The sequence below is a fragment of the Eschrichtius robustus genome, chromosome 6 (genome assembly GCF_028021215.1).
Source record: "Eschrichtius robustus isolate mEscRob2 chromosome 6, mEscRob2.pri, whole genome shotgun sequence".
Taxonomy (NCBI): domain Eukaryota; kingdom Metazoa; phylum Chordata; class Mammalia; order Artiodactyla; family Eschrichtiidae; genus Eschrichtius; species Eschrichtius robustus.
Window position 1 is genome coordinate 38,862,188 of NC_090829.1, and position 21,902 is coordinate 38,884,089.

The 21,902-nt window shown below is 35.1% G+C and overlaps 1 protein-coding gene and 1 non-coding gene across 4 annotated transcripts in view; one reads left to right on the top strand and one right to left on the bottom strand.

Moving 5' to 3' along the window:
- The window catches only part of MLF1 (myeloid leukemia factor 1), a 35,371-nt gene that overhangs the window by 1,401 nt on the left and 12,068 nt on the right, over window positions 1-21,902 (top strand). For all 3 annotated transcript variants that reach the window (XM_068547375.1, XM_068547378.1, XM_068547377.1), the window contains exon 2: window positions 17,055-17,202. In XM_068547375.1, the coding sequence (XP_068403476.1) occupies window positions 17,055-17,202 (148 nt within the window). The remainder of the gene's footprint in view (window positions 1-17,054; window positions 17,203-21,902) is intronic.
- On the bottom strand, window positions 4,703-4,775 carry TRNAW-CCA (transfer RNA tryptophan (anticodon CCA)). The gene has a single exon. It is a non-coding gene; the product is annotated as a tRNA-Trp (tRNA).

Here is a 21,902-nt window from a genome sequence, read left to right on the forward strand (position 1 = left end):
TTTATTATGCTGTTTTAACTTGTTTAGGAGCAGTTGGGACGTTTATGACCAGTGTCATTTTAACAGATTTCAAATTTTGTATTATGATTTGCTCTTTTAAAAGCCTCTGAGAGTAGGGACTAAATATATCCTTAGATTAGTTGAGCTGTTGAAGTGGCTCTTATGTAATTGTGACATCAGTACAATGGGCGACAGTTAAGAAGATTATGACAGACAACTTTTGAGTTGTATTGTCTTTGATTATATCAAAAGAGCAATGAACTAAACTAAACCATGAATGTATAATTAGTACCTTCTTTAAAACATCTAGCAAAAGTGTAATTTAAACTCTTGGGTGACGCTTTATGAGCAAAGGCAATGAACCCAAGAGTCAGGGTCAGAAATAGTAACAGACCACAAATAGTAGGCATACATCAAAGAACACTCTTCCTCTGGGCTTAGGATGGATAGGACCATCAGTTACATGTTAGTAGGTTTTTCAGTCATCATTTTCTGTAGCCTTCTTCAAATGCAGGCAGCCATATCTTAGAAATCTGGGATAAAATTAATTAACTTTATAAAACTGACTTATAATTTCTTTGCTCCACAATTAACAATATAGAGAATAAACATAATTAGGGGAGACAAGGGAGAAAGAGAATGAGTTTATATTTATTTCAAGTAATGTGTCATTTGACCCACCCCTTTTACCCGAACCCCAAACAAAATGAGAATTCACTACTTAATATAAGTCAAGCATAAGGAATTGATAAAGGTGACAGACTCCTTATTAAATCATCCACTGACCTTAAGGAACACAGAAGGGTTCCATACCCACCATCTTTTATATAAATATTATCCCTGTTGCTAACATTATGTGTCTCGTCATTGGGTTCCCTAGTGGCTATTTTAATGTCTGACATGTAGAAAGTATTCAAGAGATATTGTTTAATGACAATCTGGTGTCTTTTACTCTGTCTTGTAGTTAATGTGGTATTTAGTTGATTGCTGGATTGCTGAAAGTAGTTACAGATGGTCCCCAATTTACGATGGTTCCACTTAAGATTTTTCAACTTTACCATGGTGAGAAAACAATACACATTCAGTAGAAACCATACTTTGAATTTTGAACTTCAGTCTTTTCCCGGCTAGCGACATGTGGTACAATACTGTCACAAGGTAGGCAGTGGCAGGGGCAGTGAGCCTCAGCTCTGTCAGCCACGATCACGAGAGTGAACAACGCATCACTGACAACCATTCTGTTTTTCACTTTTAGTACAGTATTCAATAAATTACACGAGGTATTCAATACTTTATTATAAAATAGGCTTTGTGTTAGATAGTTTTGCCCAACTGCAGGCTAACGTAAGCGTTCTGAGCACGTTTAAGGTACACTAGGCTAAGCTATGATGTTTGGTAGATTAGGTGTATTAAACGCATTTTCGACTTACGGTTATTTTCACCTTACGATGGGTTTATCAGGATGTAACCCCATCACAAGTAGAGGAAGATATGTATTTGCTTTCAACAGGTGCCATTGTCGATGTTGGCACTTTCTAATTTAAATACTACCATTTTCTAAATAATTCATTAGTTCAGAATCAGGGATATTAATAATAAGCACACTCTACTAATTTACTAATTAAAAGTGGGCAGACAAAAAGTATATACTTCTTGGATATGAAATTAGAATTATTAAATAAAATGAGACTAGTAAAATACAGTGTCAAATTGTCAAACACTTTAGAGATTTGAGTAAAAGACAAAATCTAGTTTTGAATTCAAATATATTCATTTTTAATGTTTACCTTCCTATAATAGCACATATTAAATGTTTCATCAGAAAATTAAAGGGAAACTTCAAAAGTGATATTTTAAAGTTCGTTGTTTTATTATATATTTGGGACATTTTTGGTGTCATAATATGTTTCAGAGCTGAAGTTATTTCAGTGAAAATTGCCTCACAGTATACATTCACATATACCTTTTTAAACAAATAATACTTGTAATTTGGTTAAAAACACAAAGGCTAAAAGCTAGCACTTCCTGGCATGCAGTTTTCTCTCAAGAATACTACTTTCTCCTCCCGTTTGCATTTTCTTAAGAATAGAAACATGCCAGTATGGACAGAAAAATTAATTTGAGAGTAAAATGGTTTTGGCATCTATCCTACACCCTAAAAAACATTGATTATTAAATGTAAAAGTTTACATATATTTAGTACAATCTAGAAACTTCTGCTTTGTACAGAAACATGAACTTCGAATCTTCTGAGCTACGGAAATGAAATTCTGATCGTGCAAGTCTACAAAGAATAGCTATGTTACCACTTATCGGCTATTAGACATTAAACAGCCTTTAATAAGGCAAATCAGCCTTATTTTTCGTTGTAAATTGTTAGCATTTCTTTAAGCCACCCAAACTCTTCATGTGGGCACCATATTGTGATGACCAGTCTTTGGTTAAAGAAACCCTGCATATATTCTTAGGATGTTACTTTTTCTGTCTCCTCACTCTCATCAGGGGCTAAAATTTACATATCTATAAACTCTATTTTTAATTTTTAAAAATTTATTTATTTTGCACTTTGGAGGTAGTCAGAGGACACTGCTTTGACCTATTTACTGAGTTGAAAGTGAATGTATTACACATACAAGACAGGCATTGACTGATATTTTCTTGATTGAGAATATTGCCACGGCAGAAAATAAAACAAAATCACCTTATTAAATACACTAGACTGTTCATTCGGGGCATTCTTTGGCTCGTTAAGTACGAACCATTGAGTTAGGAGCCAAGGAGCACAACACGATTATGACATAGTCAAAGAATGCCATGTGGTACCATCTGATCATATCATAATGCTTAGTTCTATCAATGACTTTGTAAGCATTCACACAGAAGTAGGGGAGTACCTACAGGATGGGAAGGAGCCATAGTCATTCCTACATCTCTTACAATATCAAAGCCTTCTGCCACACCACCATTTTAAACTGTGCTTCTAAACAGTAGGCAAATAAAATTGCCTATGAAAATGTAATTCATTCTTCAAGTATTTCTTAGTTTTCTACTATATGCCCAGCCCCGTGGACTTTGTTATAAATTTGTAGAAGTCATGGTCCATGCCCTAAAAGATTCTCTTATGAAGGTTGTATGCATTATTTCTAGTGTCAAAAATATATCATCTGATCTATTTTCTTTATGGACCCATACACCTTACTGAGACTAGGAAACATTTTTTTGTGATCAAAGACCCATAGCAATCTGCTTATGCCACTACCATGTATAATGGAAGGAAGGAATTTCCCTTGATGAATGGGACTGCCATTAGTTATCTAAGTTATCTAAGTTATCATCTAGTTATCATCTTAGTTATCTAAGACCCTTGTGTAATAAAGAATAGTGTACTGCTTTTTTACTTAGAAGCACAAATATCTATATTCTTGTACAGGCCAGTAAAATTGTAATTCTGGTAAAATATATATATTACATGTATATATAATATATATATTTATTATATATATATACACAACATATATATTTGAGAGAATCTTGAAAAAAAAAAACTTATTCTGAAGTGAAACATTACCAGCCCTTAAAAAAAACACTTTTATGTTGAGGTTATCCCAAGAGACCCAGAATCAATCTAGGAGTTAAGATTTTTTTGTGGGGGGAGGGGCAACAATTTTTCCTAGCTTCTGATAGGTAAATATAATGGAGTAGAAAACATATGTTTGGTGCCAAATTTCATTCTGTTTGATTGTGGTTCGTGTCAACAATGCTGAAAGAAGTAGTATGGCCATCATAATAGTATAAGTAAATTTTTCCTCATTTAAATGAAAATGCATTCTCATGGAAAATCTGAAGACTGTAGAAAATTTGGTAAAGGAAATCATGCAACCCAAGATTTTAGCTACTAACATTATTTTGGTGTATTTCGTTTCTATTTTCCATATATGAATTTTTTTCTCCAAAATTGGAACCAAACTTTATGGTTATAAATATACTGTTTTGGCTTCCCTGGTGGTGCAGTGGTTAAGAATCTGCCTGCCAATGCAGGGGACATGGGTTCGAGCCCTGGTAGGGGAAGCTCCCACGTGCTGCGGAGCAACTAAGCCCCTGCGCCACAACTACTGAGCCCGCGCGCCTAGAGCCTGTGCTCTGCAACAAGAGAAGCCACCGCAATGAGAAGCCTGCGCACCGCAACGAAGAGTAGCCCCTGCTCACTGCAACTAGAGAAAGCCCGCGCAGCAACAAAGACCCAATGCAGCCAAAAATAAATAAATAAAATAAATAAATTTATAAAAATAAATATACTGTGTTTTTCCTCAACATATACCATAAGCATTTCCCTAGTCTTTAGGTATTCTTTAAAGCATGAATTTAGTGGATGCAAAATATTGCATCCTGTGGATGCACAAAGAATATTTTTCATATAAATCTTTAACCACATTTCAAGTTATTACTTTAGACCAGTTTATGTACACAGTATGACCAATTTCTAGGGTATTAGCTTTGTAAAGTGTCATCATATTTCTAGTTTATTCTCCTAGAAAACTGAAACATTAATTTTCTTTCTTTTTTAAAAAAATATTTATTTATTTATTTATTTATTTATTTGGCGGCACCAGGTCTTAGTTGCAGCATGCGGGATCTTTGTTATGGCCTGTGGGATCTTTAGTTGCGGCATGTGGAATCTTTAGTTGCTGCATGCGGGATCTAGTTCCCTGACCAGGAATCGAACCTGGGCCCCCTGCATTGGGAGCATGGAGTCTTAACCGCTGGACCACCAGGGAAGTCCCAAAACATTAATTTTCAAAAGAGAACAATATGAATAAGTAGAAAAATATAAAAACTCTTCCTACCTGAGAAAACAAACTCTATTAGATTAATTTTTAAAATATTAAAATAACTTCTTGCTACCACAAGAGATTTTCCCTTTGTTAAAAAAAAAAAAAAAATTCAAGCTTGAACAGGAGAAATCTTAAAGTCCTATTTCCAAGCAGCTGCTGTTTTGGGTAGACATGAGTTGAACTCACTTCAGGGTCCAGCCAGGTTTCTTCCTGAATGGTTCAGACAGGTGCAAAAGCCAGACTGTGAGCCCACTTTTGTCTTAATGCTTTTTCCAACAAGCAGCCTTTTGTTCATGTCAATAAAAAAATTAAGATTTTTTTAAAAAAATTTTTTAATGTATGTATGTATGTATTTATTTATTTATTTATGGCTGTGTTGGGTCTTCGTTTCTGTGTGAGGGCTTTCTCTAATTGCGGCAAGTGGGGGCCACTCTTCATTGCGGTGCGCGGGCCTCTCACTATCGCGGCCTCTCTTGTTGCGGAGCACAGGCTCCAGACGCGCAGGCTCAGTAATTGTGGCTCACGGGCCTAGTCGCTCCGCAACATGTGGGAATCTTCCCAGACCAGGGCTCGAACCCGTGTCCCCTGCATTGGCAGGCAGATTCTCAACCACTGCACCACCAGGGAAGCCCCAAAATTAAGATTTTTTTAGCATTTGCTCTATGTATAAATATACCTACTCCTATTTAAATAAAGAGAAACCTGGGCAACATTTTAAATGAGCCACATTTAGTTGCTGCATTTTTAACCCAATTATAATGCAATCAGAAAAATAAATCTTACTGAATGTTATGTTTCTATAGGAAAATAATAGCTATTTAATACTCATTTATTCACTGAGCAAAACTAGTATTCCCTGAAGTATCTTTCTTCATGCAGTTGAATGTCATCCACGTATCTAAAGGGAAAGTTGACTGGTTTTCTTAAGTAACTGCATATTAATTAGAATGAACATTTTAATCTTCATACTTGTAGCCATATTCTAAGCTCTAAACGTCCAGTGAGTATAGAGATCTCAGCAAAATGACTCTCTTTTGAATCATCCATTTTAAAAACATCAGATGGTACGAAATCCTTTAACTCTACATAGTTCTATTTCTTTTTTATTCTTTAAAGATTTTTATGAAACATTTTGAATATATACTACTAAAGTGTAACAGTATAACAATACTGCATACCCCTCGCCCAGAATTTCAAAATTTACACCTGCTTTACCCATCTCTATCACTGCTGCTGTCTCCAAAGCATTTTGTTTTCTTTTTTATAAATTTATTTATTTATTTATTTTTGGCTGCATTGGGTCTTCGTTGCGGCCATGGGCTTCTCATTGCAGTGGCTTCTCTTGTTGTGGAGCACGGGCTCTAGGCATGCGGGCTTCAGTAGTTGTGGCACGTGGGCTCAGTAGTTGTGGCTCACGGGCTCCAAAGCACAGGCTCAGTAGTTGTGGCGCATGGGCTTAGCTGTTCCACGGCATGTGGGATCCTCCCGGACCAGGGCTTGAACCCATGTCCCCTGCATTGTCAGGCGGATTCTTAACCACTGCACCTCCAGGGAAGTCCCCAAAGTGTTTTAAACCAAATTCCAGACTTCTTGTCATCTTATTCATATGTATTTCCAAATACATCTCTGAAAAATACTGCTGTATTCTTACATCACCACAATACCATATTTACATCTAACAAAATTAACAATAATTCCAATTTCTTGGTATCATCTGGCATTGAGTATCATCTAGATATGAAATACTTAGGAACAGTCTGTTTTTTTAGGTAAAAACTAGAAATTATTTCTTAGACAACTCGTTTATTGGTCTTAGAACTACTTGAAACTCTGTCTCTTTAAGTAAAAATTAGGGAGATACATACACCAAATTCTGATTCCTTAATTGTAAACTAACTTTTAATCTTCACGTCTTGATTTGGGAAAGCATAAAACTCTATTTCTGCCCTCTAGTCTCATTGTGTGCCATTGATCCATTTAATTTTTAAATTGTCACAACTTCCGCATAGTGCTAGTTGCCTATAATTCTGCTAAAATAGTGATTCTCAAACTTTTAGCAGGTGGCAGGTCTAGGAATAGCAGTCTGTTAAATTTTCCGTGCCCATCACTCCTATTAATAAGACAAAAATCCAAAACTAAAAATTCTATAAGAATTCATGGGAAAATTATTTATGATATTTTCTTCATTGTATGTATAATGTCTTTACTTGATTATTCGTAATATGTTAGAGTCTGTTTTTAGTTGGAAAGAATGAAATATGAATAATCTCTAAATAAACCTAATGCTCTAGTGTCTTCATTTTATCCTATTTCCTAAGTGAATTTAGTACAAGTACATTTCTGTAGTTAATACTGAACGTTCAACTAAAGAGACTCTTCATTCTCAGAGATTCGGTTACTAATTTGGTTAAGAACAGTTTAATTTTTGGACTCCTGTTGAAATTTTTGTGTTCTGTTGCACTAAGAGCATCCTCAACCTGCACACACTGGAGAGCACTTTCCTTTTATGACTTTGCATAAAATTTGTCAGCAGGAAGGAGGCTGGAAAGTAGTCAGGGCAATGTCCGCAAGTGGATTGGTATGTAAAGGACAAGGGAGTGACAGTAGGAGAACAAATGAAGAAGTAAGAGTACTGACATGTTACAGTTTTTTAGAATACGGATCAATCATCCAGACCAGCAGTGGTCCTAATGCAGGGGTGATTGAAAATTATCGTGTTGGTCAGGTATGCAGAGGACCTGCTATTTGTCATTCGTAAATATATTTCTTTCTCTACTTAACGAGTTTCCTCTAAAACAATTGATACTGCACAAGAGTAAACAGATCTGTAGAACAAAACAGTCAGGAAACACTCTCATAAACAGCCTCCCTATTAGATTTATTTAGAGAATACTCATCTTTTTATTTTTTATTTTAATACTTTGTAATATCATCAAATGTACCTGGGAAATGGCACTGCTTTCTGAGTAGAAGACTAGATTTTAATTGCTGGAAATCCTTTAGACAACTTAAAAACACTCACCTTGGGACTTCCCTGGTGGCGCAGTGGTTAAGAATCCGCCTGCCAATGCCGGGGACACGGGTTAGAGCCCTGGTCTGGGAAGATCCCACATGCTGCGGAGCAACTAAGCCTGTGCACCACAACTACTGAGCCTGTGCTCTAGAGCCCGCGTGCCACAACTACTGAAGCCTGCGCGCCTAGAGACCGTGCTCCGCAACAAGAGAAGCCACCACAATGAGAAGCCCACGCACCACAATGAAGAGTAGTCCCTGCTCACCGCAACTGGAGAAAGTCCGCGTGCAGCAACGAAGACCCAATGCAGCCAAAAAAATAAATAAAATAAAAAAAAATTAATTAAAAAAAACCCAAAACACTCACCTTTACACCAGTTATTGTAGAATCAATTTAATCATTTGAAACATTCGACATAAATTTCTACATTCAATTTTCAGAAATTATGTTCAAGTCGAATTAAGGCAATAAGACTTCAGAACTACACAATACTTTTTGAAGTAAAGTTCTGTCTTAGCATATAATTAAAACTAATGCCTAACTGAAGACAGATGGGAAATATTAATTTATTGAAGCATAAAACTTAGTAACATCTTACCATGAATACCGAAATTTGACAAGCTTTAGGGTTTTCACAGAAATAAATTGGTATACTTTATTTTACAGCATTTTAGTGGGAGTTGCCAAGAAATAAGCTTTATTACTATTAGGGGGAAAAAAACCACATTTATACAGTCTGAACTGAACATTTACATTGGATTTGGAATTGTAGAACTTTTATCCCATTTCAATTTTCCACGTTTACACATGCACTGTAAGACTTTAAAAAATGAGGAAAATCTCTTAAAATTTAATGACATCCAACATCCAGCAATTAATACCTTATTTTATAAAGTATCAAGATGCTTTACATTTTCAAAAATGTGTTTTTGGAATGTGTAATACATGCTTATGGCAAAAACTCGAAAAGGTACAGAAGAGTACATAATTAAAAGACCCCTCCTCACAACAAAGCAAATATAATTAACACTAAACTGTACATTTAAAAATGGGAAAACTCATTGAGCTGTACAGTTGTGATTGATCTGTGCACTCTTCTATATGTGCTATACTTCAATAAAATAATTTAAGACAAAAAATGACTCTCCCACCTTTGGCCCTCAACCATCTAGCCACCCTCTCAGAACGCAACCCCTATGACCAGTTTGCTGCATAGCCTCCTAGGGATATATTCTATACATTTATAAGCATATGTACATGAATATTTTTTATATAAATGGAGGTGTACTAAATATCTTGCTAATCCTTCTATATCAATACATAAATATCTGCCTTGCACTTTCAAAGGTGGCATTATATTCCATTTGAATGCTTTTAAAGTGCTGAAAAGTGTTCAATGGCTCTTTTCCTATCCTTTTTTGGTTATTGTTCCATCAGTCAGTCCAGAAACATCTGTGGGCCAGATAATTTTGTACAGTAGAGGGAGCAAGAGAGATGTGTCCCCTTTCCTCAAGAAGCTTCTAATTGGGCAGAAAAGACAAATAATATTTTCTGTATGTTATTTTATTTTCAAAAGTCTTTGTTTTATGAAGAGGGCTAACACAAATAGCAAGACTTTATTTTTAACTTAAATTAAAAAAAAAATTTCCCCTTGACTCCCAATAATGGTAACCTATGCCTTCCCTTCAAGGGGAAGAAAAGAAAGTAGAAAAAAAATATTGAGGAGTACATAAAAGAAAAACGATAAAATAGTTGAAACAGTACTGTTCAGGCATGCTGCAATGGGATTAAGGCTGATGAAAATAAAAGGAGTAAACCTTCCCACCTACGTTGACATTCGAATGTGGAAAACAAAATTTACTCTAGCAACTTGAAGCAGAAAATGATTTATTACAGGGCATTAGTTGGCTTAGAGAATCACTGTGATGGCTGAAGAAACAGACTCTAGGTTGAACTTTCAAGAATGACCCTCAAAGTCACATCACATCCAGACCACTGGGGAAGCAACTGCCACTTCCCAAGTTAGGAAATCACTAAATTGGGAAGCTGCTGCTACTCCTAACTCCAAAGCCATTGTGTACCTGATAGCAGCCATATCAGCAAAATGGATTTCACTTCCTGTCCCCCAATACCCATAAAGCTCTAGTGATGAGACACTCTGAGTTGCTAATACTGCTACAGAAAAACTATGTAGCTCTGTGATCATGTTTACCAACAAACAGAAGTAACAGTACATACAGACTCTCCCACACCTCTACCTTCCAGTTGTCCATTGTCCATAATTGGCAGAACCTAAATCCAGAATCTTAGCTGCAGTGGGGTGTAGGAAATTAAATTTTACCTTTTGAACTTCTGCAGTATAAAAAGGCACATTGAAAGGAAGTTGAAATGGATTGAATGCCAATCTGTCTTTTATATCCTCTTCCCCTTCCCCCAATCTGTAGCTCTCTTCCAACCCCGACATCTTTTTCTCGTTTGTGTTGCTATTTTAAAGCAGGTAAGTGTAAATAACTATACATGATGGGGAAGATTAAAGTCTACAGTCATGCTACCCTCCCCTCATTTCCTTTTTAGAAGGATAAATTATTGCTCCCAAGGTACTCCTTTGCTGTGCTGTGTCTCAGGAACAAAGGAAAAAGAAAATTGTAGTATCTAGAGATCTGCTGTATAATATTGTGCCTGTAGTTAACAATACCGTATTGTACACTTAAAATTTTCTTAGGTGGGTAGGTTTCATAGGAAATGTTCTTACCACAGTAAAAATAAAAGAAAATTGTAAAAAGCTAGAGAAGCTAATTTGATAGAAGAAAGAGAGAGTAGTCTATTAGGCCTTGGATTGAAAGGGTTTGGGGAGGAGGTTAAAACAGGAAATCTCAAATACTAAACCAAACTGTGGGACTAAGCACACATTCCAGCTTCTCCCTCCTAATTCAGATCTATAAACTCACTTAAAATACTTTTAACCACTCATGTCCCTTCATCCATTTATTTCTTTATCTTGTTCAAAATATGTAAATAACTGCAAACATTTGAGGAAAACTAACGTCATGAAAGACAGAAGCTACACTAACCAAACAGAAGAACCAACATTTAAGGAAACAAAACTAATGAAACAAAAAAGACTATAGAATGTGAGATTAATATCTTCAGGAGACCTTCATTTCTAGCATAGCCAAGAAAGCTCTGGTTGTACCAACTCTCCTTCAGATAACAGTATAATGCCAGAATAAAACACAAAAACAACTTTCTGGAGAAGGTACTGGAAAATGACCAAAATCAGACATACACTGGAGGTGACTCAACAGTTGGAAGAAGGGAAAGCAATGGTAGCCTATGGGTAAGCTTGATCTGTGCTATGTAGAGGTGGCTAAAACTCTGATAGAAGACTTGAAACAGTCTGGCCTAAGAACCAGGCTCAAAGTTCAGTGCAGCCACAGTCACAGGAAAATGAGGAGTGAAGTCCCAAAAGGGGAGAGAATCAGAGAGGGTGATCTCTAAGAACTGTTAAAAAATTCTGCACAAGTCTCCATTTGAGCCTTACACCTTGTATATGTGGGAGAGACATAAAGCAGTTCAGCCAAGGATAAAAACTAAATTGAGAATTGAGCTGCCACTCAAGAGACAGAATTTTAATATTAAGGCCAGCCAGAATAATTGCCTGCTTAAAACAACAACAGCAACCCACACTACTCCTGAATATAACAGATGCACAGCTCCCAAACATAATAGCCACAATTTAAATACAATCCAAAATTACTTGACAAAAAAAAAAAAAAAAAACAGGATAAAATGCGACCCATTCTCCAGAGAAAAGATAATCAATAGAGATTGATCCCAAACTGATCCAGATGTTGGAATTAACCAAGAAGGATTTTAAAGCAATTATTATAATTTTGCTCAATGATGTAAAGGAAAATATGTTTACAATGAATGAAAAGATATGAAATCTCAGTGGAGGAAGAGAAATTATAAAACAAAAACAACCAAATAGAAATTCTAGAAGTGAAAACTGCAGTATTTTTAGGAAAAAAATTCACTGGATTGGCATAAAGATGGCCAACAGCTACATGAAAAGATGTTCAACATCCCACTAATCACCAGAGAAATGCAAGTCAAAACCACAATGAGATATCACCTCACATTTGTCAGAATGGCTGTCATCAAAAAGATCACAAATAACAAATGTTGGCAAGGATATGGAGTAAAGGGAGCCCTAGTACACTGTCAGTGGGAATGTAAATTTGTGTAGCCACTGTGGAAAACAGTACGAAGTTTCCTCAAAAAACTAAAAATAGAACTACCATATGATCCAGCAATTCCACTCCTGGGTATATATCCAAAGAAAATGAAAACACTAATTTGAAAAGATACATGTATGCCAGTGTTCATAGCAGCATTATTTATAATAGTTAAGACATGGAAGAAACCTAAGTGTCCATCAACAGATGAATGAATAAAGATGATGTGGTATATGCATAATGGAATAGTACTCAGCCATAAAAAAAGAATTAAATTTTGCCATTTGCAATAACATGAATGGACCTGGAGGGTATTATGCTTAGTGAAATAAGTCAGACAGAGAAAGACAAATACTGTATGTTATCATTATATGTGGAATCTAAAAAATAAACAAATGAAAGACTATCACAAAACAGAAACAGACTCACAGATATAGAGAACAAACTAGTGGTTACCAATGGGGAGAGGGCACAGGGGAGGGGCAAGAGAGGTGGGGAGAGGGGATTAAGAGGTACAGACTACTATGTATAAAATAAATAAGCCTCAAGGATATATTGGACAACATGGGGAATATAGCCAGTATTTTATAATCACTTTAAATGGAGTATAGTCTATAAATATATTGAATCATTATGTTGTATACCTGAAACTAATATAATACTGTAAATCAACTATACTTCAGTAAACACAGACTTATTTGGACAGAAATGGGCAAATGTTCAATAATTGCTTTATCATTGTAATTTATACTCTGAGTACTTCAAAAAGTATTACAACTTCCTGGCCAATAGGAAGTTGAAATTGATTTTAGCCCTCCAAAAGTCAGGGCTCTATACCCACTGCCTGGGGCCTTCTACATAGGTATTCAGTATATATTTGTTAAATAAATGGAGACCATTTGCATCAAAACAAGCAGAAATTGAACTAGAGTCCCTGATAAAGTGGTTGAAGAGGACAGATTATAGTGTTTATTCACTTGAGGTCCTTGGAACATCTGCATTAGGGTTACTTGAAATGCTGAAATGCAGATGCCTGGGCCATGCTCCAGATATCCTGAATCAAAAATCCCTGGGCATATGTCTCAGGAACCTGCATTTTAATGAGTACCTCTGGTGACTTTTAAGCATGGTCAAGTTAAAAGAAATAATGCACAGAGAGCAGGGAAAAGAAGACCGGGTAAAGCCCAGAGGAAGTATGTCTTTAGGGGGCAGTGCTTTTCAGCATTTTAACGTCATTCACAATTAGAAAATACTTGCAAAGCACCTTGGAGTACAAGGAGGAGAGACTGATAGAAGCTGGAAGTAACCAGCGCCAGGGACTTTGGCAGGTTCAGGCCCCACCTGGCTGCCCCAAGGATGAGGTATCAACATTTTGACACATCAGTAATCTATCTGTGACTCTAAGGAAGCTCCATCAAGGGCGAGAAGGAAAGGAGAATTTAAAGGAGAAATTTATCAAACAAGCCTGAGAACAGTGCATTGCCCCGAAAGTTCCAGATGCTGCGGAGAATTCAAGGAATAGGGATGACCTTTGAGTTTCAGTAATTGGAAGGTTAAGGGAATCATTGGCGTTTTAATGCAGAGGTGAAGGGAAGGAAAAGGCATTTGTAAAGAAATAAAGGGAATGAGCTACAAGGAAGTAAAGGACACAAGTATAGATGACTGTTGGAAGATTTTAAGTGCTAAAGGAAACGAGACAGTAGCTGGAAAAGTATCAGGAAAGGGTTTGGGGGAGGGGGAGGGAAAGTATAACAGAAGCCTTTCTTTGGTACATTAAGAACAGAAGGTAGTTTGCATTGGCATGGATTTCATAAATTACTTTTTAAAAAATTGTAATTATTTAGTAGTCTAGTAAAAGACCTCAAAAGTCCCCTTGAATTATAACAAGAAATAATAGTTACAAATCAGGCCATTAGTCAGAGAGAATGCTGCCGTTGGGGTGGATACATCTTCAAGAGCTGATGCTTTCGGAGCTGATATCTTTTGGCTTGTCCTAATTCAGGTTCAAGTTCTTTAATCTATTGTCTTCATCATCAGTCATAGAAATCCCCTTCAGCACACTAGTGCCAGGTTAATCACAAGCTGTATTTTATAGCTTTTCAATCTTCTAAGATGATTTTATGCAGACTGACAGGAACAATTGGAAATTGCTTTAAATAAAGTGATTTTAGGAATGTATTTGTAGTAGACAGAATAATGCCCCCCTAAAGATGCCCATGTCCCAATCCCCCAAAACTGTGAATATGTCATTTTGCATTGCAGGGGGAAATTAAGGTTATACATGGAATTAACTTGGTTAATCAGCTAACCTTAAAATAGGAGAATAACCTGGATTATCCAGGCAGGCTCGATTTAATCACAAGAGTCTTTTAAATATGGAAGCATCAGAGAGAGATTTGAAGGTGCTATGCTGCAGGTTTTGAAAATGGGGAAAGGAGCCGTAAGCCAGGGAATATGAGCAGTCTCTAGAAGCTAGAAAAAGGCAACCGATTTTCCCCTGCAGGCTCCAGAAGGAATACAGCCCTGCCAACACAATGATTCTAGCCAATTCTGGGCTTCTAACCTCCAGAACTGTAAGAAAATTAATTTGTGTTGTTTTAAGTCACTAAATTTGTGGTGATTTGTTACAGAAGCAATAGTAACCTAATACAATATCTAAATTTTAAAATCTTAATTTTAAAACATAAAGTCTCACTTCTCTGTCAGACCAGAAGTTCCTCCAGACCAATAATCAACCTCTGTGCTTGATGCACAATTTACACAATAAACATTTGTTGAACTTGAACCTGTATATCATATTGTCTCTCCACCATTTCTTGGGAGAGTTGCTTACTGTTCTTAAATAAAGTTTCCACTCACCTGGGAGCATGCTACATAGAGAAGCATTTCTGTTGCAGTCAGTACCTGTAGTTCCGAACTTCTTCCTTAGTGACGTTTGATTGACTGGGGGCGGGGAGGTAAGGGTGGAGAAGGGAGTTGCTCGCTTAAACCAGAGTTAGTTTTCTCTGGGCCAAGTGTTTTAATATATGAAACTTGTATCTCCTGATCAACAGTTCCGTGGCTTCTTGTACCTCAGTTTCAACTGCTTTAGAGTAAGACCACCTATCTAAGAAACACCACCACCCTCAATTGAGGTTTGTTTTATGCCATAGAATCTTATATATATATATTCATACCATCCCAAACGTAGTCTCAAAACTTGGTGAAAATCTATAAAACATTTTCTCATGATGCAGAAACAGACCTACTTATTTTTATAGATTTGTATTCATTTTCTTCCCAGTCATTAGATGAAACTACCAAAATTGACAGAATAAGGGCAGTTTTAAATGTGTTATACACTGCTTTTTGGGATGTAATATGTATTAGTTATCTATTGCAGCTTAAAACAAACATTGATTATGTCATAATTTCTGTTGGTTAGGAATCTAGGAGCAGTTTAGTGGTTCCAACTCAGGGCCTCTTAGGCTGCAATCAAGTTGTGAGTCAAGGCTGTCGTCATCTTAAGGCTTGACTGACGGAGAATATACTTCCAAGTTCCTTCACGTGGCTGTTGGCTGGTCTCAAAAATCTGCCCCTAAGTTCACTCATGTGGGCCTCCCCACAGGGCTGCCTCATAGTGTGGCAGCGGCTTCCTGCAGAGTGAGCCATCATGCTAAGAGAGCATACAAGCAGAAGCCACAGTCTTTCTAAAAACCTAATTTTGGAATTGACATCCCATCACTTATATTCTATTAGAAGCAAGTCTGTAAGTCCAGCCATACTTAAGGGGAGGAAGGGTTTACATGAGGGCATGAGTACCAGGGAGTGGTGATCATTGGGGCCATCTTAGAAGCTGGGTACCACACATATAAATTAGTGAGTTCATTGGTTTATCAGAGACTAGATAATCAAGTTAATAATATACCTAACTGAAATTAAGTTCAGTAATATTAGAACATTTTGTAAAAAAAAAAAAAAAAAAACTACAAATAAATCTCCCATGTTAGAAGATGCAAAATAAAAATGGAAGCCTTTTAACTTTAAGGCAGGAAATTTAGAAGGTACGGTAGAATAATCAAGACAATTTACTCTTTTATACGATACTCCCCTCAGATTGTCCACTTCTGACTTTCTATTACAATTCTTCCCTTCATGTTTTAAATTCTACTTATTCCTCATCTTCTAAAAACAAAAGAAGCTTATGGAGATATGTAAAATGTCATAGGAGTTGGAGTTAGTTAAAGATGAAAGGCAGAGATAGAAAACTAAGTGAGAAATAAAATTTCCCTGCAAAGGTCATAGTCTGGTGAAAACTGAAGACCTAACAAAGGATCCTGGCTGTGTGGCTCAGTAAGCTGATGTTAAGAATATGAAAAGGCAAGTCCAAGATTGGGGGAAAAAAGTATTTACAAGACATATATAATAAAAGCCTGATGTCTAGAAAATATAAGAAACTCTTACAACTCCATAACATTAAGACAAAAAAAACCTGTTTTTTAAAAAATAATGTTGTATCTTTTATGGTATTCATAACATAGCTATAGTTCTCAATGCTCATATTTAATAAATAAGAGTTAGAAAATAAACAAGCCAGCATTCTTATTAGCTCTCACTAGAATTTATGTTGACTGCCCAAAGTGGCCTCTACCTGGTAGCAGTATTTTTCAGTCCTTTTTTGCCATTTCCTTTAGTGCTGGCTTAAGCTACCTGAGATGTGTTACTTTGTGTTTATCAATTTCAGACAATGAGATAAATAAAGGTATATTTTTACTATTATACATAAGTGAATTATGGTAGATAACAAACAGAACAGGTTTTGTATTCATGAATAATGGGTCTTTATGAGATAATTCTATTCTCCTAAACTCTTCTTTTGTCTCTTTAACAAGCATATTAGCCCAAAATCATTCTTTGTAGTATTAAGCTGCCTACTTATTATTTAAATTCCAACACTTACTCTTACATGATACTCTTATGTATTTTCAACAGTGATTCTTTTATGGCACACCGAGAAAGTATGCGACAGATGATGAGAAATTTTTCTGAACCTTTTGGAAGAGACCTGTTCAGCATCTCTGATGGTAGAGGAAGAGCTCGTAACCATATGGGACATGAGGATGAAGAAAATTCCTTGACTGTAAGTTCTTTATTTTAAAGTTAGTAAAGAAAAGTATTACAGAAGAATATATCTCTGACAACAGGACATGACTAATACTTATGTTATAGAAATAACTTATGTAAAAGGAGGGACTGGTTGGAAAGCTGAGTTCTTGAACAATGAATTGTTAATTGTATAGAATTCCACTGTGCTACTAAAACTTTTAGTACCATAAAGTTATATATTACAAGCCAAACTTAAAGCATTGTTTTCCATATCTATATAGTTTTTTCCTCACCTTATCATTTACTCCCATGTCTTACATTAGAACAGGCAAGGAAATATCATTGCATACAACACTTTTTTTTCCCACTTTAAAATAAAAAACCATAGTATAATGCTTTATCTTTATTGGACCAGGAAAAACCAGTCTTCTGCATGGCTACCTTGGACCTTCAAAACTTAGATTAACTTTTAATTGTATTCGAAAGCCTTGCAAAACTACAATATATATTCAGAAGTCTTGTCTGAGAGCAAAACTAAAAGGTTACAAACATACTCAACTCAAAAAAAAACCCAGGATATTTATATACCTTAAGTATTTTCTTTTCTGCTTATTTCTATTGTTTCTTCAGCCTCAGGAATGGCAGTTCTAGAACAACAAATCCACAGGAGTTTCTAAAAGATAAATCTCTGCAATAGAAATGTAGATATTTGGAACTCACTAAACATTTTGAATTGGTCAATTGGGAAACTTCCAGAATCTTCCAGGAAAACATTTTCGTATTTTCTATTTGCAGTGGTCTTAAATAGAGCAAAATGTTTCAAATACTCCTAAGACGTTTGATGGATAACATTGCATTTGCCATTTAAATGAAAGTAATCTTCACATTCTTTTTCACATACATATTATTCCAATATATATATTAATTACATTCCAGTTATTTTTTAAATTAGTTAATGTGGTATCATTATATATATATTTTTTACTGTTAGAGCTATAAATTTCCATAAAAGTTGAAAATTAAGGTCAAAGGAAAAAACTGTCAAAGAGAGCAGAAAAATCAAATATGACATTCTGAAATTTTATCTTTCACATGAGCATTGAAGCATTTTATATATCTGCTATAACCACAGCAAAGAAAGAGTAGGGCTGTACATAGTGCTTTGTATTTATGTGCATAAATGAGCTACTCGTAGCCTTTGTAGAAAAAGAAGTGACAACTTTATTCCCTTGTAAGCATAGAAAGGAGATCTGTTTATAATTCAGCTATAAAGTTCTTATTGAGGATGCCTAAGCTGTAACTCTGCTGGTCATCCACTGGAAGTAGAAGTAAACGTTTCTTTCCTGGGTACTTGTGCTTAAAACATCTGAATGTTTAATGAGCTGGAATAAGAAATATATGTAACCAAATAAAGAGATAAATTTCTGTGAAACTGTAGTTTATACGATTCATAATTTAGAACTATTTGTATTTTAGCTTGCCTCATATTTGCCTTGCCAGTGTGGCTTGAAATCAAGTTTTGGGGAACCAAAAAAACCCACACAGCTGAAGTAATATGGTTGCATAAATGTGATGATTAAATAAGGAAAGTCAAGCAGGAAAACAACTCTGAATATAAAGGAAGGCCAAGACCAACATTTGAATGAAAAACTAAAATAGTTGCTACCTTGTCTAGTTTATAGTGACATAAATTAACTTTTGTCTAAGATTATTAATCATAGGTGTAGGCTAAAGTCTGTAGCATTATCCAATAGAACATTCTGGATGATGCAAATGTTCTAAATCTGCCCTGTTCAGTGTGGTTAGCCACATATGGCTATCGAGCCCTTGAAATGTGCCTAGCGCTACTGAATTTTTCATTAAATTCTAATTATTTTAAAACTAATTTTAAATAGCCACATGTGGCTATTGGCTACCTTAATGGAGAGCATGATGATATTCAAATAGACTGGAAAGCTTTTAGCTTTTTTTTAAACCAATGCTGAGTAAAGTACACTAATCACCTATATGTGAACCTATCATCTTATTTTTTTAAGTTAATAAAAATCTCTTTAAACATTTTCCCAAGAAAAACTGCAGTACTCATCTACCTATTAAATAAAAAGTAAATGGTAATTTTTACTATATCAGATTTAGACAAAACCATTTCATAAAACTTTGAGTTTTATAACTTTTTATATAGTCAATACTGCTAGGTAGTATTTAGTTGCCTCTCCCATCTAAAATCAAGTAGTATACATTCTTCTTCAATTACATTATATTGTATCAACTGTCTTAGAAAGCTAACACCAGTGGGGTTTTTTCTTGTTCAAACTATGAAAACTCTTTGCCAACCAAGAGTACCGAGCACTGTCCTAGGGCAGTTGAAGGGCAGTAGGAATTTTTAAATATAGGAATTTCATGCAGTTTTCCCAGGAACATTCAGCTTCTCTTTTAGCCAAAACACTTTTTCTTTCCCGGTACATTGTAATTTATACGGTGAGATATGGCTCACCTTTTTTCCCCTAGGGTGTGATACATTTGACATGTTTATGTCTCAGTATGAAAGACTTATGTAATAGCAAAACTAAATAAATTAATTAAAAGAAAACAAAAACAAACAACAGTAGCAACAGAAGACCTCTATCCTAACTTGACTTTTCTAAGTCAGTGTCTTATAACTAGATGTGAAAGTAGAAACAGAAATTAGAAATTGACTGCAGAAGATGAAAGATGGCTGCCTAGTTTGAAAAGAGCACAGTGAAGAAAACAGTAGTAGGCTTTTTGAGCATGCTGGCTGTTCTATTTGAACTTTTATTAACAGTTTACACAAACTCTTTTGTCTCTTTTTATGAAGTTATAAATTTTAAAATGAGTATTTTGATTAAGTAGTGAGCCATATGCTTATGCTTTTAAGCACAGTGGATGAAAATTTATATTTCAAATAGACGCTTGATAACTTTTTTCTTTATTTTTGGCCCATTTCTTGACGTTTGTCATCTTTATCAGCCCTATTAGGAGGGAAAACAGAGACACCTACAGAAGTAGGAGAAGCATCAGCTTTGCCGTTTTCCTGTGTTTGTACTATTAGCATTTTCTTCAGTTCATGATTTCCTTATTGGGATATTTTTAAGCCATTAAGTTTAAAAAGTTGTCCATTTTGAGAGGATTGGTTTGTTTAAAACTATAATTTAATCTGTAAATTTATTTAATTAGGCAGTTTATAATTCAAGATATGACGTGTGACCATTTGACAATTAGATTGAGAGATGGTGCCAGAGTCAATGTAAAATCTGTTTTTCCTTTCAGTAAAAAGAAACAGAAAGAGAAATTTTACTGGTACATCAATACACTTTGGAGATTACTGTTCTACATATACAGTATAAGTATATATCATCTGATATAACTTATAAAATTGAATATAAACACAGTTTTCTCTAGTTTTTTTGACATAACTTACACAGGGAGAAAATTATCACAGAATGATGGTAAAACTTTATATATACCTTTTACCAAGAAATTCAAAATTTATTTTCAACATTTAAAACTTCCAAGTAATGAAAGTTTTTAATTTGTGTACGTGTCTAAAAATTTATTTTTATTCATCTGTACCTATTGAGGAATATAATTTATGAATTATTAATTTTGATTATTCCATCTATTATACTTAATGCTCTTTTTCCTATCGAAGACTCCAAATATCTTTAAATCTCTATGTGTGATCCTTTCTGAAGTCCATATTTCTTATTCCATAAATTAGTTCTTAGGAGGTATTCATTAAATTTTTGGCCAAATATCTCTACTAATTTTTTGAAATGTTATTAATTTAGATACTTTTGATTTTTAACGGGTTAAAGGAAAGATTAACTGATTTTAAAAAAATATGGAATAGTTGAACAAAGGAAAGATGATATAATCTTAATCATTGTACCTTATGTGTTAATTTTGGTGTGAATTTGCATTTCCTTTGAGAAATGCTTGTCTCAATCCATAACAAATACTTTCTCTTTCAACTGCCTTTAACAAGTACTAGAGTAGTCTTATTTAAAAGTGATATATGGTCTCTCTATTTGCCTGCCAGGATCCTGTCAGGCTCTACAATGAATAATAAGCAGATAACTTTAAAAATATATGTTGAGTTCTTTTTGATTAAAAGGTTCTGTAATTTGGTTAGCTCTGAACTATGTGATTATGCAGTGCATTTCTCTCTTTTTCAGAGATTGTTATATAATAAATATCATAACCAAAATTAATTGGATTTTTTTTCTAGGTGATGAGTGTTCTTGTGCCTTTTGGCAGTTTTGGTAGTATGGTTCATATCATAAGACACAAACCTTTTGAGCAATATTTTCTGACAAATATTTATTTTTCATTAACTCAAGCAAACTGAATTGGCATGCCATCTCACTTTCATAATGGCTTTTTAGCATTTGTTACTGAAAACTTGTTTCATATGTTAAATTTATCTTAGAGTGTTTAGGCCTGTGTTTTGTGAAGTAAGTAATATCAACATAATAAAATCAGTCTTCCAAAAGAAATAGTACATTTTAGTTGATGACTATTCACTTGATTTGCAAAAGGGATCCCCACAGTTGTGTTTAAAAGTTGGAAACTTCCCCAAGCTTATGAAGACTTTTCAAAAGGTGAAAAACCACCAAACTGTAGATCGACAAGCACATTTGGAAAAGCTCATATTGACTGCTTTCTCTAGGACTCTATTGCCAATGCATTCATGCTTTTCCTTTCCCAAGTTCA